At 46.0% G+C, this 22026-nt stretch overlaps 1 protein-coding gene and 1 long non-coding RNA gene across 5 annotated transcripts in view; one reads left to right on the top strand and one right to left on the bottom strand.

Moving 5' to 3' along the window:
• CLPB (ClpB family mitochondrial disaggregase) overlaps positions 1 to 22026 on the top strand; it is a 236013-nt gene that overhangs the window by 190814 nt on the left and 23173 nt on the right. For all 4 annotated transcript variants that reach the window (XM_074372574.1, XM_045508765.2, XM_010973081.3 and 1 more), the window contains 2 exons: positions 9168 to 9265; positions 20604 to 20718. In XM_074372574.1, coding sequence (XP_074228675.1) covers positions 9168 to 9265; positions 20604 to 20718 — 213 coding nt within the window. The remainder of the gene's footprint in view (positions 1 to 9167; positions 9266 to 20603; positions 20719 to 22026) is intronic.
• Positions 10495 to 22026, bottom strand: part of LOC141578879 (uncharacterized) — a 29653-nt gene continuing 18121 nt past the window's right edge. Inside the window, exons 5-6 of the long non-coding RNA XR_012509729.1 lie at positions 19210 to 19253; positions 10495 to 12054 (exon numbers count right to left, since the gene is read on the bottom strand). This is a non-coding gene — a long non-coding RNA (uncharacterized LOC141578879). The remainder of the gene's footprint in view (positions 12055 to 19209; positions 19254 to 22026) is intronic.

The raw sequence follows: 22026 nt of genomic DNA, 5'->3' as shown, positions 1-22026 counted from the left end.
TTTGTTCTTGAGGCTGCTCAGATTCTATCTTTGGATTTTCTAATGGTTGGAAATTTCTTGTATTGAGCAAAAATCTACTTCCAGGGGTCTTAGTTTTACCATTGGGTTCATATAGAATGAATCTAATCCCTGTTCCACGTGATGGCCGTTCAAGTCCCTAAAACTGCAGGCATGTTCTCCTGAGTTATTTTTTTCTCCAGCCTAAACCCCCAGTTCCTTAAACCATTATTCTCACATGACTTCTAAACCCTTTCCTGTCTTGATCACTCTTCCCAGAACAGTCTCCATTTTGTCATCCAAAATCCATGACTTCCAATTTATCTCCATTAATTTTTACCTCATATGTTTCATCTCTTAATATCCATCTTCCACAAGGTGTGTTTGGTGGTCTTCCCACCCTAATATGACTTCCGTAGATTTGATGAACAGGCCATCTCCGTATCAGGTATAAACATGCTGAACCAGGGATGAGCCTTTTTGCTGCCACTGGAAACTTCCTTCTAGGTCACCTCTGATCTATCAGTCATTCCACACTGCCCCTTGGGTCTGGTTAGTCCATCAGTCACTTACTAACCCTCCACACTGTACTGGCATTCAGCCCAGATTTCTCCATTGTGTCCTCAGAGTTGTCCTGAGACACCCCAGCAGATGTCTGAGGAAGTCCACATTTGCCCTGACTGTACCTGCTTGAGCAAACATAGGTAATCCTGGTGAAGAAAGGAAATGAGGTTAGTCTGGCATGACTTGGTTTCCATGAACCCATCCTGATGCCTCGTGATCATCACCATTTCCATTTCTAGGCATTCACAAAGCATCCCTTTAGTAATGCATCTAATTTTGGGGACAAGACATGTATGTATGAAAAGTGTGTGATAAGTAAGTGCTCTAGGGCTTCATAGGAGAAAGTGGTTTATGTAGGCTGCAGTGATCTGAGAAAGCTTCAGAGAAGGGAAAATGGAGCTGGACTTTGCATAATGTTGGGTCTGAGTGGTAGGTGAAGAGGAATTTGGCACACTGAAGAGAACAGTGAGAGCCCAGTGTAGTCTTGTCCCTCTGGTCAGTGCTGGAACTGAAAGCTTATGGGATGGGGCTGGGGGCAGGTAGGAAGAGCCTTGGACTGGAAGGCTTGGGTTCTAGTTTACCTTCTCCCACTCACAGTCTCCATGACCTTGGCCTCTGACCTTCCCTTCCCCAGGCTTTCTCTAGTCTTTTTCTCCCTTAGTTCTTACTCAGTACAGCACCTTCTGCCCTTCTCCAGCTAGTACTGTGTTTGCGCATCTCCCCAGCTACACAGTGTGTGACTCCCTTGTGGTCGGGGGAGGGAGCTCATCCTCCTCCTCTCCTCGCCCCCTGACACCACACTATATTGTCATTGTTTCTGTCCCTGTCTGTCTCCTACCAGTCTGGGTTCTCTCCAGGGCAAGACCCAGTCTGATTTCACTGTGTGCCCAGTCCCTGGCCCAAAGTTAGATACTCAGTGGATTTTAGTGGGATGGCTGGGTCTGGGCATGAGGCAATAGCTCTCTGTTCCATAGAAATCCACCTCCATGAAGGCAGTAGATCCCACCTGACTGTGTCTGTCAGAGAATTAGGACTTCCAAATGACCTTCTCCGGGCCAGCTAATGTGAGTCACCATTCACCCCAGACAGGGGAGCCCTGAATGGAAGGAAAAGGAGTTGTGTAAAATTTGAAACATATACAAAAGATAGAATAGTATAATAAACCCTTGCTTTAAATCCCAGCTTTACCATTTATCTGCTGGATGACTGTGGGCAAATTATTTCAGCTCTCTGAGCCTCTGTTTTCTCAGAGTCTTTGTATGATGAATAATTCAGACACTATGTGTGAAGGTCTTACACCCAACAAATGGTAGCCCATCTCCTTTCACCTTGCTCTTCCACCAAACTCAGTTAAATCATCTGTAAAATGAAAAAAATAATACCTCTCCTGCCTTCTTCATCAAATTCTTATTAAGAATTAAGTTGAAGGAAGTAGTCAGCATGGGGTATGGCACATAGTAAGCGCTCAGTAAAGGTTCTTGTTCCCGGGAGGCATATCTGCAGATGCACGTGTGTGTGTGTGCGTGTTGAGAACATTCAGTGGTGTGATTTGGGGGAAAAGCTCAGGAAGCAGGTCTCTATTACCAGTGCTGCTGTGCTTCCTGCAGCATTCTGGACAGTCTTTTCTCTCCCCTTCAGCCTCTGGGAACACACAGGAAAATCGGTCCGTCTCTGACCTGAGGAGCTACACACAGACTAGCTGTGAAGACTAATCAGAGATGGACTCCCAGGAAAAGGAGGAGTGGGGAAGACAATAGGAGCCCATGAATGATGAGCATTGAGAGCGGAAGGTGTAGGGGAGGTATTGCAGAGAAGGGGCCTTGAAGAAGGGATAAGGTCTAGATAGTCAGGGAGACAAGGAGCGGGGTTCCAAGCCTGAGGAATGGCCCAGACAACAGTGTGGAGGTGAGCAAAGATGAGTGTGGAGATAGAGCAGGTACACGGCTTCTCTTACGTGGTCGTTCTGTCTCTTGGAAATGCTTCCTTGATGGGGAGCTCGCAGACAAAAAGAATAGATCACTCCACATTAATGTCTCTGATCATGGGAAAGATTTCTTTAATATTCAACAAAAAACTTTTAATTAGAGATAGTAAACAGACTGTTGAAATAGTGAAAATCAGGATGAAGGTGGAAAAGGAGCCAGCAGTAAAAATGGGAAGGAAGAGTGAATGTAAAAGTTGCTACAAGAACATTGTACAGCCTGTACAGTCTTACCCTCCTCAGTCGTTTTCAAGCTTTTTCTCTTATTCAGTCCAAATAGAACCCCTAGAGGTAGGCAGGGCAGCAATCATTACCACTAGAGAAGTGAAGCAGGTACCCCAGTCTCACAGCCAGAGAGTGGTAACCTCATCCCTACTGGCTCTCAGGCCATGTGTTCTTTTAGGGGACAGGGAGCCAGCTGCGTGTAGGAGAAGGGTGAGTCATGGTAACTGCAGGGTGGTAGCTCGGTATCACTAGAAGGCCAGGATCCTATAGAACTGTGGAGGGTGGGAGGGAGTGGGTAAGCATGTCAGTATTACTGATAATATAGCCTCACATGTCTGTATAGAGCAGTTACTATTGTGTTATTTAAAGCTCTCTTACATATGTTATCTTTTTATTATTGAAATATAGTCAGTTTACAGTGTTGTGTTAATTTCTGATGTATAGCATAGTGATTCAGTTATTTTTATGTGTGTGTATATATACCTTTTCATAGTCTATTTCATTATAGGCTATTATAAGGTATTGAATATAGTTTCCTGTGCTATGCAGTAGGACCTTGTTTATTTTATGGATAGTAGTTAGTATCTACAAATCCCAAACTCCCACTTTATCCCTCCACTCCCCCTTTCCACCCTGGTAACTTTAAGTTTGTTTGTGAGTCTGTTTCTGTTTTGTAAAGAAGTTCATTTGTGTCATATTTTTTTGGATTCCACATGTAAGTGTGGTATTTTTCTTTCTCTCTCTGACTTACTTCACTTAGTATGACAATCTCCAGGTCCATCCATGTTGCTGCAAATGGCATTATTTTATTCTTTTTTATGCCTGAGTAGTATTGCAGTGTATAAATACATACCACAACTTCTTTATCCAGTCATCTGTCAATGGACATTTAGATTGCTTCCATGTCTTGGCTATTGTAAATAGTGCACACATTATCTTCTTTGATATTCACAGAGGTAACAGAGGGCCAGAACAGAGTGGTATCACGGGAAGAGGCAGTAACATGCCTCTTTCCCTACCCTGCTGCTTATGAGCTGTTCCCGCCAGCACAAAGAAGTTCTGAATCCCATCTCCCACTCTGATTTCAGCACTATCCCCAGGAAGGGCAAGTTGGCCTCTCTCTCCAACCTCTTCCTCCCTCCTTCCCACCCAGAGTATAGAGAGTGTTGGAGCCTGACCTGACCTTATCTGCCACCCAGACAAAGAGGTGCCTAGGGACAGCAAAGAGACTGGGGGCTTTGGCCTACAGGAGCAAGGAACATGGTCACACACTTGCTGTGAGAAGGGCTTTTCTAGGGCAGGAGGAATAGACATGTTGTGCATGGCCTCAGAAGATAGCACCTGGAAAGAAGCCCATTCATTTGGTAAATCTCATTGAACACCTGTTCTCTGCCAGGCTCTGTGCTGAGTAGTCAGGATATAGCAGTCGATCAGCCATGGTCCCTAACTTCTGAGAGTCCTCAGTCTTGGATGGAGACAGACTGTTTAAACACAGTGATTAGTGCAGTAAGACAGAAGCAGAAGGGCCTGTGGGAGCACTGAAGATGGTACCAAACCTGGGGTGGGAGGGAAAAACAAGGAAGGTTTCCTGGAGAAGAAGCTTGAACTGAGTCTTAAAAGATAAACTGGTGTCTACAGGAAGTCCAAGGTGGGAGTGGGATTGGAGAGAGAGGTTGGGCCCATACGAAAAGAATCTGCCATCAGTTTAGTTGTGGTAACCCCTTGGAGGGCCGTGAGCTGGGGGCTGGATTCTGGGCATGTTCAGGGGAGCCAGGGTAACCCACCTGTTTTGGATATAGTAGAGGGGAGTCTCAGGGAATTGGAAGAGCTCGCCATTAGGGTCTTTTTCCACTCAGAAAGCCTATGATTGTATCAAACCAAAGGCAGCTGCTGTACCAGAGAAGAGCAGTGGGCTCCCTGGGTCCCAGTGGGCCAAGCCTTCTGTCCCATCAACACCATTTCCAGTGCCTTCCCCTACCTACCTTTGGTGTTGAGAGCCAAGCCAGTCACTGGCACCAATCAGGACCAGTCCATGACCATCCACCCCACCCTAATTTCCTGGCCCAAGCCCTATTGACAGATCCCCCAGAATCTGAAGGAATTCAAGACAAATGGTTAAGAGGATGGAGTTAATAAAATTTGAAAAATTGAGGCCTGTCACTCCACTAAACTTTTTTCAATACCACTGACAGAAACATATTTCCCCAATGAGTGACCTTCCACAGCTGTAGCAGGCAGGCGCAGCCGCAGCAGTGCTGCCAGGAAGCCAGTCTGCTATTCATCAAATATTATAAGCTGGGGCACACTAATCTGGAGCAGGGAGAGGAGGGGAAGGGTCCTGCACTATACTGCCTGGGGTGCTCCAGGTGTTGGCCCCAGCCCCAGACAGCCAGTGGGAGGTGACGGATGGCCTGCGATTAGTGTGCCCCACCTCCATCCAGCCCTCTGACTCACTCCCAGAGGCCTGACCCTCTAGACCAGCTGCTCGGCCTGGAGGGGCCCTGGGTGGGAGACAAGGGGAGGTCAGGCCAGGGCACGGGCCATCCTGATGCCCCCGGAGAGGGCAGGCGGGTGAGGCCCAACATGGTTATTTATTGGAGTGTAATGGTTTGTGGCCGTTGGTCATGGAGGTGAAATCGATCAGTTGTAGAAGTCAGGTTCTATCAATTATTACAGCAATTAGTCAAGTCAGAGCATCAGAGCAAGGGTGCAGGGGCTGGGGGACTAATATTAGATGGACATTATCCATGGTGCCCCTGCCTCAGCCTTCCTAAAGTAGGAGCAGACATGCTGCCCCGAGGCTCTGGAACCTTGGGGAGCCTGACTGGCTTCCCTACTCAGGGTTGGCTGGAGTAGGGCCTCACTGAGATCCTCCTGGGCTGGAAACAGGCCCGGCACTGCTGTAAAAGGCATCCTTGTGCTGGCTGGCCCAGGTTCAGAGACGTCCTACCTGTCCCCATCCCATCCTTTATGAGAAGTGACACGACTCCTACTAGAAATTACTCAGTGGCCAGTGTTTATGGCACACATTTTTCATTCTGTAAGCAAATATAGATCACTGACAGCACTTGTTTGAAGAGGCTAATAGCACCCTCTCTTCTTTCTTCCACTCTCCTCCTCTCTCCCTTCTCTTCCTCTCCCCCTCCCATTCTCTCTGTCCCATTTCTTTCTTTCTTCCTGATCTGTTTCTCTTTTTCTCTTCTCTCTCCTTTTCTTTCCTTTCCAGAGGTCTTTCCCTGATCCCTCTTACACTTCAGCTCATATCTAGTGACAGAGCTCCCCTTGAGGCTGCCTGAGAAAGGAGAGGCTTTATTGCTGCTTGATTGTAGCTCTCTTTTGGCCTTAGCTGTGGTCCAGGAGCTTTGGGGAAGGGGAGGATGCTGTCTGCCACTGCCCCTTGAACCCTCAGTGCTCAGCACCAGAGAGAACAGGGCTGGACTGGGAAAACTGGGCCAGGTGAACAAGCCCCTTGACACTGTGTTCCTTCCTGAGCCCATACAGTCCTGCTGTCTACTCCTTTGGCACACTGATCACACTTGGACTGAGCTGTAGTTGCGTGGTCACCTCTCATCCCCATTATCTTCTGGAGAGCTAGAATTGTGCCTAGACTTGAACTCTTAAGAGGAGCTTGCAGAAGAGACAGAGAAAGAATGGTCAGAGGGGTGTGAGGAAAACCTAAAAAGTGGTTTTTAGAACTCAAACGAGAGAGTGGCCAAGATATCAGTTGCTACAGAGTGATCAAGAAATATAAAACAGAAACTATTCATTGGCTTTGCTGTTTCCCCCATCATCCTGCATACAGGGCCCTACAGATATTAAGTGCCAACAAAATTGAAGAATGAGGCTCCAGCTGAGCCACTGAGGACTTGTCTACTATTTAGGAAGAGCCCAGAGGTTGCATTTTATCCTGTAAGCAGTGAAAAGCCACAGAATGATTTTTCAGCCAGTGTGTGTCATGGCTGTCCTGGTGGGAGTGTGGAGAATTGGAGTTAAGAAAACCTGAGGTATTTATTTTGGGTGATGGAAATGTTTTGGAACTAGATAGAAGTGGTGTTTGCACAACATTGTGAATGTACTGAATGCCACTGAATTGTTCATTTTAAAATGGTTAATTTCTAGATTGTGAATTTCACCTCAGTAAATTATTTAAATAAATTTTTAAAAAAAGAAAACCTGGGGTGGATTTGATTCCTAATCCAAGCAGATAACGAGTTTTGTAACTTTTTAGCTAATTCTCTCACTCCTCTGAGTCTGTAACATGGAAATTATAATTTATACCCCTCAGGATGGTTGTAAGGAGTAAATGATGTAGTATATATAAAGTACAGAGCGCACATAGTAAGTGCTGAGTAAGTAAGTGCTGAGTACCAGTGGCTGTTAATATCATCATCATCATCACCACTTCTAGATATATACCCAAGAGACAAGAGACATGAAAACATGCGTCCACACAAAGACTTGTACACAAATGTTCATAGCAGCATATTCATAATAGCCAAAAGGGGGAAACAACCTAAATGTCCCAACTAATGCATAGATAAACAAAATGAAGTATGTCCACAAAATGGAATATGAGTCAATTATTCAGTAAAAAAGGAATGAAGTATCTGCTATATTTCTACATTCATGTTGTAGCATGAATGACACATGCCACGACATAGATGGACCTTGAAAACATACTAAAAGAAAAAGGCCAGATGCAAAAGACCACATACTGTATGATTCCATAGAAATGGGAATTAGATAGTGGTGATGGTTGTATGATGTTGTAAGTATATTTTAAACCACTGAATTGTATACTTTAAAAGATGTGTGAATTATATCTCAATAAAAATTACCTATGTTATTATTTCACACCAAATTCCTATTAGAAAATAGGATCATACATAAAAGTTGTAATTTTTCTTGTTGATAATAAGTTTCCTTGACTTGGATAGTACTTTCTGCTTTCTGTCCCTTTCCCCTCCTCCTTTCAGACCTCTTTCTCTGCAGGCCAGGCAGACAGCCATTTGTAAATGCTTAATAAATGTTTGCCATTATTGATAAGTTTACAATTCTCTAAGAAGCAGAGAGTTTCAATAGGAAAGGTTTTATATCATAATTTAAATGTTTCCACAGCCTGGATTGAGAAACACTGATTTTTACTATCCATCAACAAACAGTGGCTAGACATCTCTTCCTAAGCCAGACCTCGTGGTGATGCATCCTTGCCTGTGTATTTAGTGTCCCCAGCCAACTTACTACCTCTTTATGGCAGGGATTGGGTCTTAACCCTTCTTTACATCTAGACAGTACTTCCCTAGCAGAAAGGATCAAGGAATGCTGGTTAACCATTACCTTAATGTTCCATTTAACACATAGTTCTTGAGCATCTGTCCGTTCAAGGCACAGTTCGCGTCACGTGTCTGTCTTCCTGCCGTGAAAGTGCCTTTAGGGCAGGACTAAATCTTATTCTTCCACATCTGAAGGCCCCACTCATTCAGGATTTGACAAATTTAATGGAATGGACAATTTCTGAAGAGGAAAGTGAGGTGCTCAGACCTGGGCTTTGGGAAGAAGATTTTGTCAGCATAGGGGTTAGAATAGCCTTTCCTCCATAACTGCCAAGGCTTTGCACCAAGCAGACACTTTCTGCAGGCTCATCAGCTTTCTGCACTTAAAAGTGAGAGAAGGTGGATACATGGCCCCCAACTGGCCTTTTCTTTGTCCTCAAATCACAGGACCTAATAATGATTGGAGGAAATGCCTGCCCATGTGCACGCTGGCACTGGTGAGGGCTGGCGCAGCCAGGTTGCTGGTGATGGCCTCACCCTTCCAGCGGACTATGTTTAGCAGGGAGGCAGTGCCTGAAGGGAAGAGAGAAAGGGGCAGAGAGCAGAAAGAAGGGGGCCTTTTCATTGTTATTTGGGATATTCTGTGCTTTAGATTTTTACATGATTTTTATGAATGAATAGTCATCTGTATGTAAATGAGTTTGATAATGCAGGCATTTTAAGGAATAGTGCAGTGGTGTTGGGGTGTATTAATCTATATGTGTGTTGGTATATTAGTTAGCATATTCAGCTGTGTGTATCTGTGTGTTCACAGCACACCTGTGTGTGTTTAGCATATCTATGTGTGTGGCACCTCTCTCTGCGGGTAGTATGTTTCTGCACACATGTGCATGCACATGTAGGAGCCCCAGTACCCCGACCTCTGTGTCAGTGAGACTAAGAACTCCTCTTTCAGAGTATCTTGATGTGTTTTTCCCCATCATTCTACAATCTCTTAGGTTTTTGTTGTTCCATATTTCCGTTGAGTGTTCCCCACACTGAAATCAAGGCCCAAGCCACTTCTGAGGGAAGAGTGTCGGCCCACTGATCACTCATAGAGGCACTGTTTCTCCTTCTCCTCCTGTCAGGAGCCAGTCCCCTGCAGAGGAATGAAATGGGACACACACCTTTGGATTATGCTCGAGAAGGGGAGGTGATGAAGCTTTTAAGAACTTCTGAGGCCAAGGTAAGTCTCAGAGAAAAGAGGCCAGTGGTTACTCCATGCTGCAGTTAATCTTTTACTCATTAAATTATGTCAGGATCCACACCAAAGGCCACTTCTTTTTAGGTGATTATTGTCTATTTAAATACAAATCCAACCTCCAGTCTCATCAAGAATCAGAAACTGACCCTTTTATGACCAGAAAGAGGCCTGGGCCACTTTTGGCTTCTGAGGACTAACCTTCAAATTTGGTTTTTAAAGTAGTGGGCTTTCCAGCTCCTTCTCATAGGAAGGTGGATAACAAGACAAAATCTTGGGCCCAAGTACTATTTCCCCAGGCCTAATGTATTCTGTAGCCTCATCAAGTAATCTTTTCCCATCTTCACTCCTTCTAGAACTATTCCCTGACCCCACCCCTCCACACACATTCCAGAGAGCCTGTTATAGAGTCTGAGCCAAAAAAAAAAAAAAAAATCTCCACCTTAATTTGATCTTCTCAACCAGAATTTTGAACCCCCTAAGAACAGGCTGCCTTCTGCACCTCCCAGCCACTGAGCTGTAACTCAGGAACCACTTGGCAGAATTCAGTAACTAGAATCACAAATCTCAGAGCTGGCAGGGACCTCAGAAATCATGAAGTCCAGTGATGGGAAATCTTATCGAAGTCTAAACGAATAAGTCAGAGGAAAGTAGAGCTGTTCTGGTTGAAGGAGGGGTGGCTCTGTGCCCCACCCACCTGGCTTGTCCCTTCCCTCTCCGGGAGCTTCCTTGGAGGCCCTGCTGTGGGGCACACATTTTAAATCTCTGAAACCTAAAACAGATAACTTGTTTTCGTCCTGAGGAGGCTCGAGCCCAGGGGTATGTTGTAACTTGCCTTTGGTCGAGAGTGAGTGAGTGTCAAAACAAACTAACAGACGTGAACGCAAGATCACGGCAGGACTGGAACTAGAAGACCTGGTTTCTCACTATCAGTCTTGTGCTCTTTCCAGAATTGTGGAGTCTCTTGTGGGCAAATTGGCTGAAGTATTTTGATATGATTAAGGATGGCAGATCCCACCTAGTGGCAAATGTCCTCCGTGTCTAGAGTAAGAGCACTTAGGTCACTGGGCTGAGACAGACAAAACAGAGGTTATGATCCCAGCTCCCCCACTCACTGACTGGGTGACCTTGGACTAGCACTGCCCCTCGTTGAAGCTTAGTTTACCTCTGTGAAATGAAAACATTGTGACTAAATGGTTTCTAAGGTTCCATTGAATGTACTGTTGTGTTATCAGTCAGGATAAACTAGATTATGCTATTGTAACAACCCAAAATTTTGGTGACTTAAAACAACAGATTCATTTTTACCTCATGCTGCATGTCCACCATGGGTCAGCAGAGGGGGGCTCTGCTCATCATAGGTCCTCAGGGACCTTACTAGCAGAGCAGCCACCTTCCTAAATACTGCTGGTTGCTTGCCAGAGGGAAGAGAATGCTCTAGAAGGCCTTGCATCTTCAGTTAAACGCTCAGCCTGGAAGTAGGACCCTTTACTCCCACTCACAACTCACTGGACAGAACTAAACCCATGTTCCCGCCAAGGGGGCCAAGAAGAGTAATCCTGCCATTTGCCCAGCAGGCTGAGAACTGGAACTATTTGGTAACCAGCATTAACCATACAGTTTGTCTCCTTGGGATCCTTAGTAACTGTCTTGTAATAGTTTCTTCCAGAGAAGCAGAGGAGTTAGAAAGGGGGACCACCTTTCACAGCACATCCTAAGTGGCTGCTTGGGACCAGGAAGAGGGAAAATTCCAGAGAACAAGTACTTCCCTCCCTTTTCCAGATTTCCCACCCCTAGGAGCAGCCCTAGAAGTCGGATCAGCTTCTCCCATGCCTTAAGGAAAACCCTAAGCACTGTTTCAAATCACCCACTCCCCTTCGGCCAAACTGCTGTCCCCCTGAGATCAAGCACTGCACTTGACCAGAAGTACCAGTGTTTTGTCAGGTGATGTGACATAGAGCAGGCACTGGTCTGGTCATGTAGAGCAGGAGAATAGGCCTCTTCGTGCCAGCAGGGGTAGAAGGGTTAGGGCTGCTGAGGGACCCTTAACAAAATTTGGCTGCCCAAGAAATGGCTTAACATCAGCTACGTCAGTATCAGGCTAGTGTCCCAAGTGAATAAGTGGCAGTTGGCGTACTCTGTGCCAGTCAGACCCCTCTGGACCACAGAGAGCAATTGCAGATGCTACCTTCTTTTCTTTTTGTTTTAATTTTATTTATTTAATGCTACTTTCTGAGTAGACTGAGCTCTTAGAATCTGTGCAGAGGAGAGCAGCAAGGGGGCAAGCGGAAATATGCCGTGAGAAAAGGTTGAAGGCAGGAAGGGCATCTGGCTTGGAAAGGAGAAACTGCTCATAGGCACAGGGATGGCTGAGTGGGAGGGGAGGAGGGGAGATTAATTCAGCTGCAAAACCAGGACAGAGCCAGGCTTAATAGGTGGCGGCTGCAGGAGGAGCTCCCTCACAGAGCTGTGGCACAGAGCAGGGGCTGCCTTTGGAGGCTGGAAGGCCACTCAGAGCCAGCCCAGGGGTTCTGTAACCTTTTAGCTGGAAGACTGTTCTCTGGTGTCACCTCCTTGCACTTGATCCCTTCATCCGATCTGGATTTCCCCCTTCCTCTCCGCTGAGCACCTCTTCCTGATTGCTCTGCCATCCCCTCAGGTTCTACATGCATGAACCACCCCTTGGCTCTCCCTGGGTGTCAGGAGCATTGTCTTTCACTTGCTCAGCATCTCTGTGGTCATCCATTCTTTCTGCTCTGCTTTTTCTCTCAAAGCTGGAAAAAAAAAAAAAAACAGTAACTACCTCTTCAAAACTGTGAGGAAGAGTTTTGGAGAGTGAACACTGCTTTAGACTGGCTTCTGTCTCCCTCTGCCAGTAAGTAAGCAGCATCTGCTCCTCTCTGAGTTCAAGCCCTGTGTGTGTAACATGACGACTCAGGCCTGGAGGGTGCTGAGACTCCAGCTTGAGACCTCACCTCCTGGCCCTTTGTCTAGACACGGGTTACAGCTACTCTGATCTTATCTTCCTCCACTTCTCTCTGTCCTGCATTCCCCTGCCACTCGGCTCAGCCTCTCCGCCTTCACTTCCTTCTGTGTAGTCAAATATGTGCTCTTTGTCAAAAATTTATAGTTATAGAAGTCCTCTGTCCCGTTCAGGAAAATTTGGAAAGTGAAATGAAGAGAATTAAATAATTCAGTACATATTTGTGAATGACATCTGTTTGCCGGGCTCTGAGCTAGATGAGAAGACAGATGGGTGAAACCCTCAAGGAGCTCATAGTCTAATGAGGAGACAGCCAAGTGAACTGTGACACCACTGAGTCATCAGTCCCAGCGAAGCCCAGGGACTGTGGAAGCCCAAGGTGGCTTCTAATTCTGTCTGGGATATCAAGGAAGGCTTCCTGGAAGAGATGTCAACTGAGCTGAATCTCAGTTTAAAACATTGTAGCCCTACTACCTATATATAACTGCTATTAATATTCTTAATTGCTTGTAGTAGGTTCCATTTATCAAGTGTATCTAGGCACTAAGCCAGGTGCACTAATATGTATTTTTTCTAACCCTGTAACCAATCTATGAAGCAACGCATATTACCCCCATTTTACAGATGAGAAAACTGAATCTGAAAGAAAGCAGATGGCTTAAGAAAGTCAAGTTATTACAGTAACTCTTGGGATATGAATCAGAGATTTCTTCTTATGATACTATATTTGCCTTTTCTGGACCGTATCTATATATACTTACATAGGTGGCCTTTTTTTTAACCTGATTAATAGCCCAGTGTATATACCAGGGGTCTCAAACTGACAGCCATGTTTTATTTTGCCAACCCAGAGGTTTTTTAAAATGTGAATGACATGAATGTAATGCCTTAGAGGTTGGAGCATGGACTCTCCAGCCCCAGGCTCCCATTTCCTATTGTATCATGTGCTTGCCTGTCAGGCTTTTTTGTTTTCTACTTGTTCCTGCACATCTTTAAGTTGTAATCCTAGTTCCATATTTGGAATCTGCTTTTTTTTCACTTATTATTTCTTAATGATTTTCCCATTTAAAAATTATCCATAAGCCCAATTTTTTATTTTATTCTGCCTTTTAAAATGTGTCACTTATCTAAGAATCTGTCACTTTAGGTGGCCTAAGTGATTTTCTCCTCACAGCTGGTTTGCTCAGTTCTCTCAGCATTCTCTGTGTGCGGAAGCCTCCTTGGGCCCCCTGAGAAGATCCAGAGGTGACTGAGGCTCAGCTCCTGTCTCCTGAGCTGGCCATCAGGAGAGGAAGATGGGGGAGGCGGGTGCTCTTAGCTCTGATACCCATAGGCTGATTTGTGCCTTAGGAGGGATCCACATAGAGTTTGTGGGGGCTCCGAGAAAGCATGGATCACCTCCAGGCAGAACAAGCAAGATAGGCTTCATAGAGAAGGTAGCCTGTGATCTCACTTTGAAGGATTTCAGTAGCTGGAGAGTTTAATACTTACAGCTTAGACCATTTTCCCATCTTAACTAAGAGATGGAAAGATGGAAATATATCTCTGTGCACATGATGGCAGATAAAACAAAAATATGGGGAACTATTCCATGATGAATATTCAGCTGAGGGGGACGCGCTGGTGCCAACTCGCATCTCCACTCCCAGATCCTCACTCCACTGAGACTCATGAGGAATTTATTGCTCATTTTAATCACATCCAGAGAATGAATTGGCAGGAATATTAGGCAGATAGGCCTATCATATATATTTTATTTGCATATCCCAGTGACAGAATCACAAGCACATTTCCTATCTCTATATTTTTTCATTTGCTTCAGGGGTAGCTGGGGATGCAACGCTCCCCTGAGCCCACATCCCAGACTGCAAGCCTGGGTGCTCCCATCAGATCTGAGGGAAGCCATCCAGAGAGAAGGGGGTGAGATACATAGCAGGGTAAGAAGGTTCTGTTCCTCCTGGCTTCAGGTGAAGAGACACCTTCCCTGCCTTGCCTAGCCTGCTCCCTGCTTCGCGTCTCATTTCAAGAGCCGGTGTGCCATGTGCCTGGCTCTGTGCCTGGCCCTGTGGGGGTGACAACACCATCTGACCTTCATTATAGGTTCTCCATGGACCAGACTCAGCATTATGCTGATAGGCTTTTGCCTTCGTTTTTTTTTTTCCTTTTAACTTCTTAAAAACTTTTTTATTGAAATATACTTGTATAAGGTGCACATGTCATAAGTATACAGCTCATTTTTTTCACAAACTAAATACACCTGATCAAGAAGTAGACTGTTACAAGCACACATTTGTGTCATACTCCCTTCCAGTCACTACCCATCCCCTAAGAGTAAGCATTATCCTGATATATTTCACCTTTATTTTTATATAATTTCAAAAATAGTACAGTGAATTCCTATAAACCTTCACCCAGGTTACCAATTAACATTTTATCGCACGTTGTTTATTACTTATATTTACATAAATAATATATAGAGAGATGTAATTTTTTCTGAGTCATTTGAAAGTTAAGTTATACACATGATACCCCTTTAACCCTAAATACTTGTATGAATTACTTTAAAAAAGGACATTTTCTTGTATAACCTCAGTACACTCCTCAAGATCAGAGCATTAAAACTGGTATTAACTAATCTAAAGATGTTATTCAGATTTTACCAGTTGTCCCAATAATTCTCTTTACAAGAAAATTCTGCATCCCAAGTTGGATTCATTTATCATGTCTCTTTAGTCTCCTTTAATCTGGAATAATTCCTCAATTTTTCTTTTATGACCTTGATATTCTAACGAGTACAAGCTGCTTGTTTTGTATGCTGTCTCTCAATTTGGGTTTGTTTAATGTTTCGTTATGATTCAACTCAGATTATGCATTTCTAGCAAGACCACCTTCTGGTGTTTATTTTCAGTAAATTCATTGGGTAGCTCCATGCTAAAAGTAGGAATATGAAATTTGTGTTTCAAGTCTCATCTCCCTAAATAGATTCTGAACTTCCTAAAGGCAGGAATGGGTCTTTTCTTATCTCCAGGGTGGAAAGTCCAGGGCTGGAATCAGACTACAACAGTTAGTGTTCTGCCTTTAATGCTTGCTACCAGTGGGACCCTGCTTTAATTGTTTCATCTGTGGACAGCGAGAGAGGAGGTACTCTGAACTCTATTGGGCTGTGAGAATTAGAACAGCTGGTCCCAAATCAGGCAGAACTCATCAGTCAGATGCTCAAAGTAGTGAGTAGAAGTTTGAGGAGTAATGGGCTATTTATAGTCTCTGAGTCCCACCCTGCAAAATACTTAACAATTACAAGGGGAAAAACTGGTGGAGAAACCTGGCACAGACCACCTTAACCAAGTAATCAAAGTTAACATCCACGGCCACATCACGTGCTTCCTGGGGAGAATACAACCCATTTTCTCACTTAGGCCACTCCTTGTCCTTCTTAACCTTCTCTAGCCACTCTTATCTCTGAATCAACCCAGCTGTTTGCAGAGGAGTGACCTGATCTGATTTGCATGTTAAAAATATCACTCTGGCAGCTAAAGGAAGATCAACTGGAAGAGAGGCAAATGGAATGGGATGCTGACATAGTGGTCACCAAGTCTGATGGGCCTGATGCCTGCTCTTTACCCAGCTTTTCTCTACATGGATCTGGACTTTATGAGCTAGTTCAACAGACTTTCAAGTCCCTTTGGCTCCCCTCTCATCCCCCAGTCTCCTGTCCAATCTGCTGTGTATCCCCCAGACTCTTGTTGGACCCCCTGGGCTCCTCTTGTCATTACTCCCCGACTCAGAACTTTTTCCATCATCCTCCCCTGCCCTAGTCTCATCTGTTGCCCCCAGGTCCCCTTTGTTGGCCTCCCCACCCAGTCCTCTCTGTCATTCCCAGCTTCAAGACCTGACTATGACATGAGTTGGGGTTGAATCAGGGAGTCAGGAGGTTGGGGCATATCTTAGTCTGTGAGCAGCTAGTGGGCTCAGTGTCCTGACCTCCTATGAGAGGCCAACTGCAGCTCGACCTCTCTTCTCTTCCCTTCTCCACATCTATCCCGTTCTTGCCTAGGGTCTCATACTGCCTACCACCCCTGCCCCGGCTACCCTCTCAGTGAACACACTGCCAGGTTCATTATCAGACCTGTTCCCTGAGAGATGCCCATAACTAGGAGTGTTTCCATACCCCTTCTCCCTGTAACCCTCCCCTGCAGGGCCACTCAGCCCAGCCACCCACCCATTCCTAGCCAGCCCAGCTAGGCTTCACCTTGGCTTCCCAGCCCTTTCCTGTAAATGCACTCACAGCCAGGAGGGGTGCCATATTAAATCAAGAATGATGGAAACCAGTGGCTGCGATTATCCAGCCGAGATGCAGCATAGGGAGCTGCTCGCTCCAGGTGAGGGCTTCTGAAGCTAATTGCATATGGCTTTTATTAAGAAGATGTTCACTCCCCTATTCCTGCTCTCCTAGGTGACTTCCTCCTAGAGGCTCTCAGCCCAGTGCCTTCTGCTTCTGCAGACTGGGTTACCTACCTTATCTTCTCCTCTAGTGAAACCCTGTTAAAGCAGAACCTTGACCTCAGTCCCTGTAGCCTTCCTCCCTATTTCCTCAAAAAGCCAGAAAACAATAGTACCCTACATTCATGGACCCTTCTCCCATCCTTCTCTCTCCTCTTCCCCAAACAGAATGTATACAGACCAAGTATTTTCCTTTCCTAGGTTCTTCCACTGGCTAGCTTTTCACAAGCCTGAACTCATAGCTCATGCCTTTAAAAGTCATTCATTCATTCAACCCTTTTTTTTTTTTAACATAAATTCTTTGCTAAGCATTAGGAAAACAGCATGAAGCAGTAACCTTCTACCTGGTTTAATCTCAGTGTCTGTACATTTTTATCAAAGAATCTGATCCATTTTCAGAAGTTGTTCTGAGTAGATACTTAGGGCTCCAGGCTGGGATGGAGTGTGCTGGAATCAGAATGTGCTCAGATTTAGGCCACAGGTTGAATCTTTCCCAGGACCATCTAGAAAGCTCCTGAGAGACCAGGCAGATCACAGTGTAATCTTTCTCTCACACTCATAGAAGTCAAGAACCCTTTTCTCTTGCCCAAGAAAGTAACAGGAATACTAAGACAACCTAAAATCATGACACTGAAGAAGAGTTACAGGAGGTAGAAATGTTTCCCTGAAGAAGTCTTAAGGAGGCCACAATGGTCATACCCAAACCAGCAAAGTGGTGGAAAAAGCCATGTTAGTCTTTGCCTGCCTCAAAGGAAAAAAGGTATGTTTTGTGAGGCCCCTCAAATCAATGGATGGAAAGTACCTGGAGGTAGAGTTCTCTACAACATAGGGAATACTGACAGGCGGAGCTGAGCCACCCCAGGCAGTAGAGGCATCCCCAAAACCTGGTTGGTGTTGAGACTGTTCCCTGCAGACACTGGGTTCCTAGGGGGAGGGGCCTCAGGAGCCACACTGGGGCAGTGGGGACGTCCAAGTGAACTTGATTCCTGGCTTCTGGTTAAGCTAGAGAATCTCTTCTCCTTATCTGTGGAGCTCCATGCAGATTAAAGTAGTTTAAAGGATTCCAGTACCAAAACAAAAATTTGAAACCAAAAAGAAGAGATACTGGGTTGGATAATCAGTTATCAAAATGCAGCAAAGGGGAAGTTACACTTATCAAAGGCTTGCTAAGGGCCAGGTACTCTGTTAACCACTTGAGTCTCTCACACAGCCACTTACACATTTGCTGTGTGCCGGAGACCTGCCTGGTGCTTTGTATATGTCATCTCATTTAATCCTCACCAACATCCCACAAGGGGCCTGCAGGGTAGGCATGAGCACCATACCCATGTTGGAGATGAGGAAACAAATTCAGGGAGGTGATTCAACTTCCCCAAGGTCAGCTAGATAGTAAGTGGATTAGGTAAGGCCTGAATTCAGGTCTCTTTGGAGTAAAGCTGCTTCTTTCTGCCACGTGATATGCCCCAGTATAAGCCAGAAGAGGAGTCAAACTTCAGATGGGCACAGTTGTAAGAATTCAGTGAGACACTATGGATAAAGTGCAGAGTACGGTGCCTGGCACACAGTAGCCATTCCACAAATGGTAGTTAACCTCATTCAGTTGGCAACATGTATTGACTCCTGTGAGACAGGCCCTGTGCTAGGTGCTGGAGCTATGGAAATGAATAAAACATGGTCTTTGTCACTATGGACCTCACGTGTCGAGTAAAGAGACATAAATTGGCAGTTAAATAAGTGCACCAGAGGTCCTGGGGCCAGAGGCAGGCACAAAACCTTATAACAGGCTCCTTAAATTATATGGCATTTAAGCTGAGATCACTGGGATACTTAGAGCTGGGTAAGAATAGAGAAGGCTTTTGTGTGATGGAGCAGTGTGAGCAGAAGGCCCAGAGGCAGGAATACCCATCACTGAGGGGAAGTGAGGAAACAGGCCCAACAAACCCTTGGAAGCCAGCTTCCACAGCTTCGAGCTCCTTCGGGGGGCCTGGATGACTGCAAGCCGGCCAGGCTCTGGCTAATGCTGTACCAGCCGGTGTGTGTGCTTCTCACCATCATAGCCTTCCAGCCCAGTGGGCCTGAGTGCTGAGAGGGGCTGGATGGGCAGGGAGGAGGAGGAGGCAGATATATGGCTGGAGTCGGCAGAGCCATGTGATGTATGTGGCGCCTGAGGGAGCTGCACAGTGACGCGCTGGATTCCAACCGGCAAGCGTCGCTCCACTGGGATCGGCGCCGAATTATTGCTCCATATGGAACCCCAGGACTGATGGGAGCTTTCAGTTACAGACTGATAGCAACAGCCAAAATTGGATTGTTTGCTATTTATTTTTTTTAACTTCTGTCAAGGTCACTACCATAACAGGAAAACACTGCCCAAATAGCAGATATTTTTCATCCACTCTGCCCACAAGAGCAATCTGCAGCCACAACTTTTGTGACAGGGCCTTACCTTAGCAGCTCGCTTCTTAGAAAGCTGTCAGTGTTACAGGGTCCCTAGGGAAGAGAAGCCTCCTGAAGACGCAGGTCTTTCCGTTCTACTCCAAGACCTGCCTCCTTCCCCCAGCCCCCACCTCCATAAATGCTTTATCATCAGACCCATGCACTCACCCCTCCCTTCCTGGTCTCAGTCCCACAGCTCCCACTTAGCCCACTACTTCAGCTCCTTCAAGCCTCCCACCTCCCAGAAAGCACCCCCAAAATGTTCCGTGTTCTATGTATCCTTCCCCTTCTCTATTCCTTCACCACCCAGTCCAGCTGTTAATTCCTCTTTATATCTGTCATTAGATTCATTTTAGCAAACATTCACCAGATGCCTCCACTGTGCTAGGACCCACACCAGGAATAGCAGTGAGTAAAAGGCAGTGTGTACCCTCAGGGGGCTCATATCTGATTTGGAAGACAGACTCTCGAACATTCAGCAAACTTGTTTTCAGGTAATCTTTTCTTCAGTGATAGGTACAGGGCTAGAAATAGGCACACATGCTTTGGAATTGTGAGAAAAATGGCTGATTTTGCCTGAGAAGTATTTGTGTACAGACCCTGCCTCACTTCCTCTGCCCAACTTTGAGCTCCCTGAGGGCAAGGCCTGGCCCTCTTTTTCTCCCTCACAGCATGACCAAACGCAGGCCTCCTCTTGCCTTTTCCAAAATGGACCAAGCCAGAGGCCAGACACTTGCTAGGCACTCATCTCAGCCTCCCAGGGGGTGAGGTATAATCGTCCTCCTTGCCCCTGCCGCACCTTTCCAATATTGTGTGCACCAGGCCAGGCGCACAGCAGTTGCTGAATTAGTTGTTTTGAATTGAAATCCAGTATCATTGAAGTGGAGGGTGTTCATAGCTCTGATTTGAAAATCAGAATGGTTTTCAAGAGGATAAGCAAAAAAGGCAAGGAACCTGTATTTGTTAAGCACTTAGAGCATGCCAACCATGATGCTAGGTACGTTCTATATACCATCATATTTAATCCCCAATTTACAGAGGAGAAAACTGAGGCAAAGTAACTCACTCCAGGTAATAAGCACATCTTATAAGTGAGAAAGCTGGAATTCGAACCAAGTCTTCTGTCAGACTCCAGAGTCAAGTATTAATCTACTAGTAGTAATTATTTTACTAGCAGGATGAGCCAAGATCTTACTCTCAATGTAAGGAGATGAGATGAGGCCTAGGATGAGGGGGTGAGGGGAGGACTGGGCCAGCCTCCAGTGGTCATGAGCCAGGGCTGTGTATCAGGACCCCCAAAGATCCAGACATGTGTTTTTTCCGCGGGTTGGCAGATAGAATGAAACTAGGATCCTCCTGGGCCCAGCGCTCCTGAGCCACCTTCCCTCTCTCCTCTCCCCACAGTACCAGGAGAAGCAGCGGAAGCGCGAGGCCGAGGAGCGGCGCCGCTTTCCTCTGGAGCAGCGGCTAAAGGAGCACATCATTGGCCAGGAGAGTGCCATCGCCACGGTGGGTGCTGGTGAGTACACGAGACACTGGCCCACGCCGGAAAGGGCAGAGTAGCTCAGGGTCTGCCGCAGTGAGGTGCGGTCCTGCTGGCTCCATGTTGAGAAGTGGCTAATAATACAGTGCAGCATTCGTTGAGTACTTTGTGCCAGGCAGTGTTCTGAGCTCTTTGCATATGTTGTGTCATTTAATCCTTGCAGCAACTCTGTGAGGTTGGTCCCATTAAATCCCCACTTTACAGATGAGGAAGCTGAGACAGAGCAGTTCAATAATTTGCTCAAGGCTGCTTTCCTATGCTTAGAATTTAACTTTGACCTTCATCTGGTCCACTGCCCCCATCCACCCCCATCTTTCAGGTGGAGAAACTGAAAGCCACAGAAGAACAGGAGTTTATCCATCACTAATAACATAGCAGCTAAGCCAGAACTAGAACTTCTGACTTCCATCTCCTGCCTAGGACTCTACCACACTTCCATATAATTTGTCAGCAGCTGGCTCAATTTTAGGGAAAATACCCTGAACAAGTCTTGAGTGCCTTCTTCTTTACCTCAGAAGCTCTTATGTCCCATACTTTGACCCTTGGGAACCAGGCTGCCCGCTGGTGTCATCCTTAATCTAGTGACCCTCCTGCCGATGCAGACCCCACTGGAGAGATAATAAAACTGGGGTTCTGCTCAAGATGGTGCCCTCACAGTTGTTCTCCTATTCAGGTGCGTGACCTCCTGAGGGTGACCTCAAACAGATTGAGGCAAGGGCAGGGGAACCCTATGCCTGGCTTAGACAAGGGGGTAGCCCCCAAGGCAGTGGTTCTCAAAGTGGTCTCTGGGCCAGCAGCACCAACATCCTCTGGGAACTTGTCAGTAGTAGACCTGAAGCCTCACCCTAGACCTTTGGAATCAGAAGTTCTGGCAGTGGAGCCCAGAAATCTGTGTTTTAACAGGCCCTGCAGGAGATGCTGATGCTCAGCTCAACTTTACAAACCTCTGCCCTTCAGGGTCACAGTCAGTCTCACCAACATGTTGCATTTAGTGTTGCATCTAGTCCCACCTGATGCAGTTCACCAGCTGCCAAGGACAGCAGCTGGTTCTGCTCGCTAGTAAAAGGAGACATAAGGCTGAAGTTGTGGTGCCCCTCTGGAATGGTCTGGGGTGGCATTGTCAGCCCTAGAAAACCAATTAGTGGAGTCACTGAACAATGAAGGCAGTTGCACTGTGACACACCAAGCCCAGCCCATTATCCAATCATCCTCACACACCAGTGGGACTCATGTGCAAGTCGTGAGCCACTGACTAGGGGCCTGACCATCAGTGGATAAAAGGAG

Source organism: Camelus bactrianus, chromosome 10 (genome assembly GCF_048773025.1).
Source record: "Camelus bactrianus isolate YW-2024 breed Bactrian camel chromosome 10, ASM4877302v1, whole genome shotgun sequence".
Lineage (NCBI taxonomy): Eukaryota > Metazoa > Chordata > Mammalia > Artiodactyla > Camelidae > Camelus > Camelus bactrianus.
This window is presented reverse-complemented; position numbering and strand designations above follow the sequence as displayed.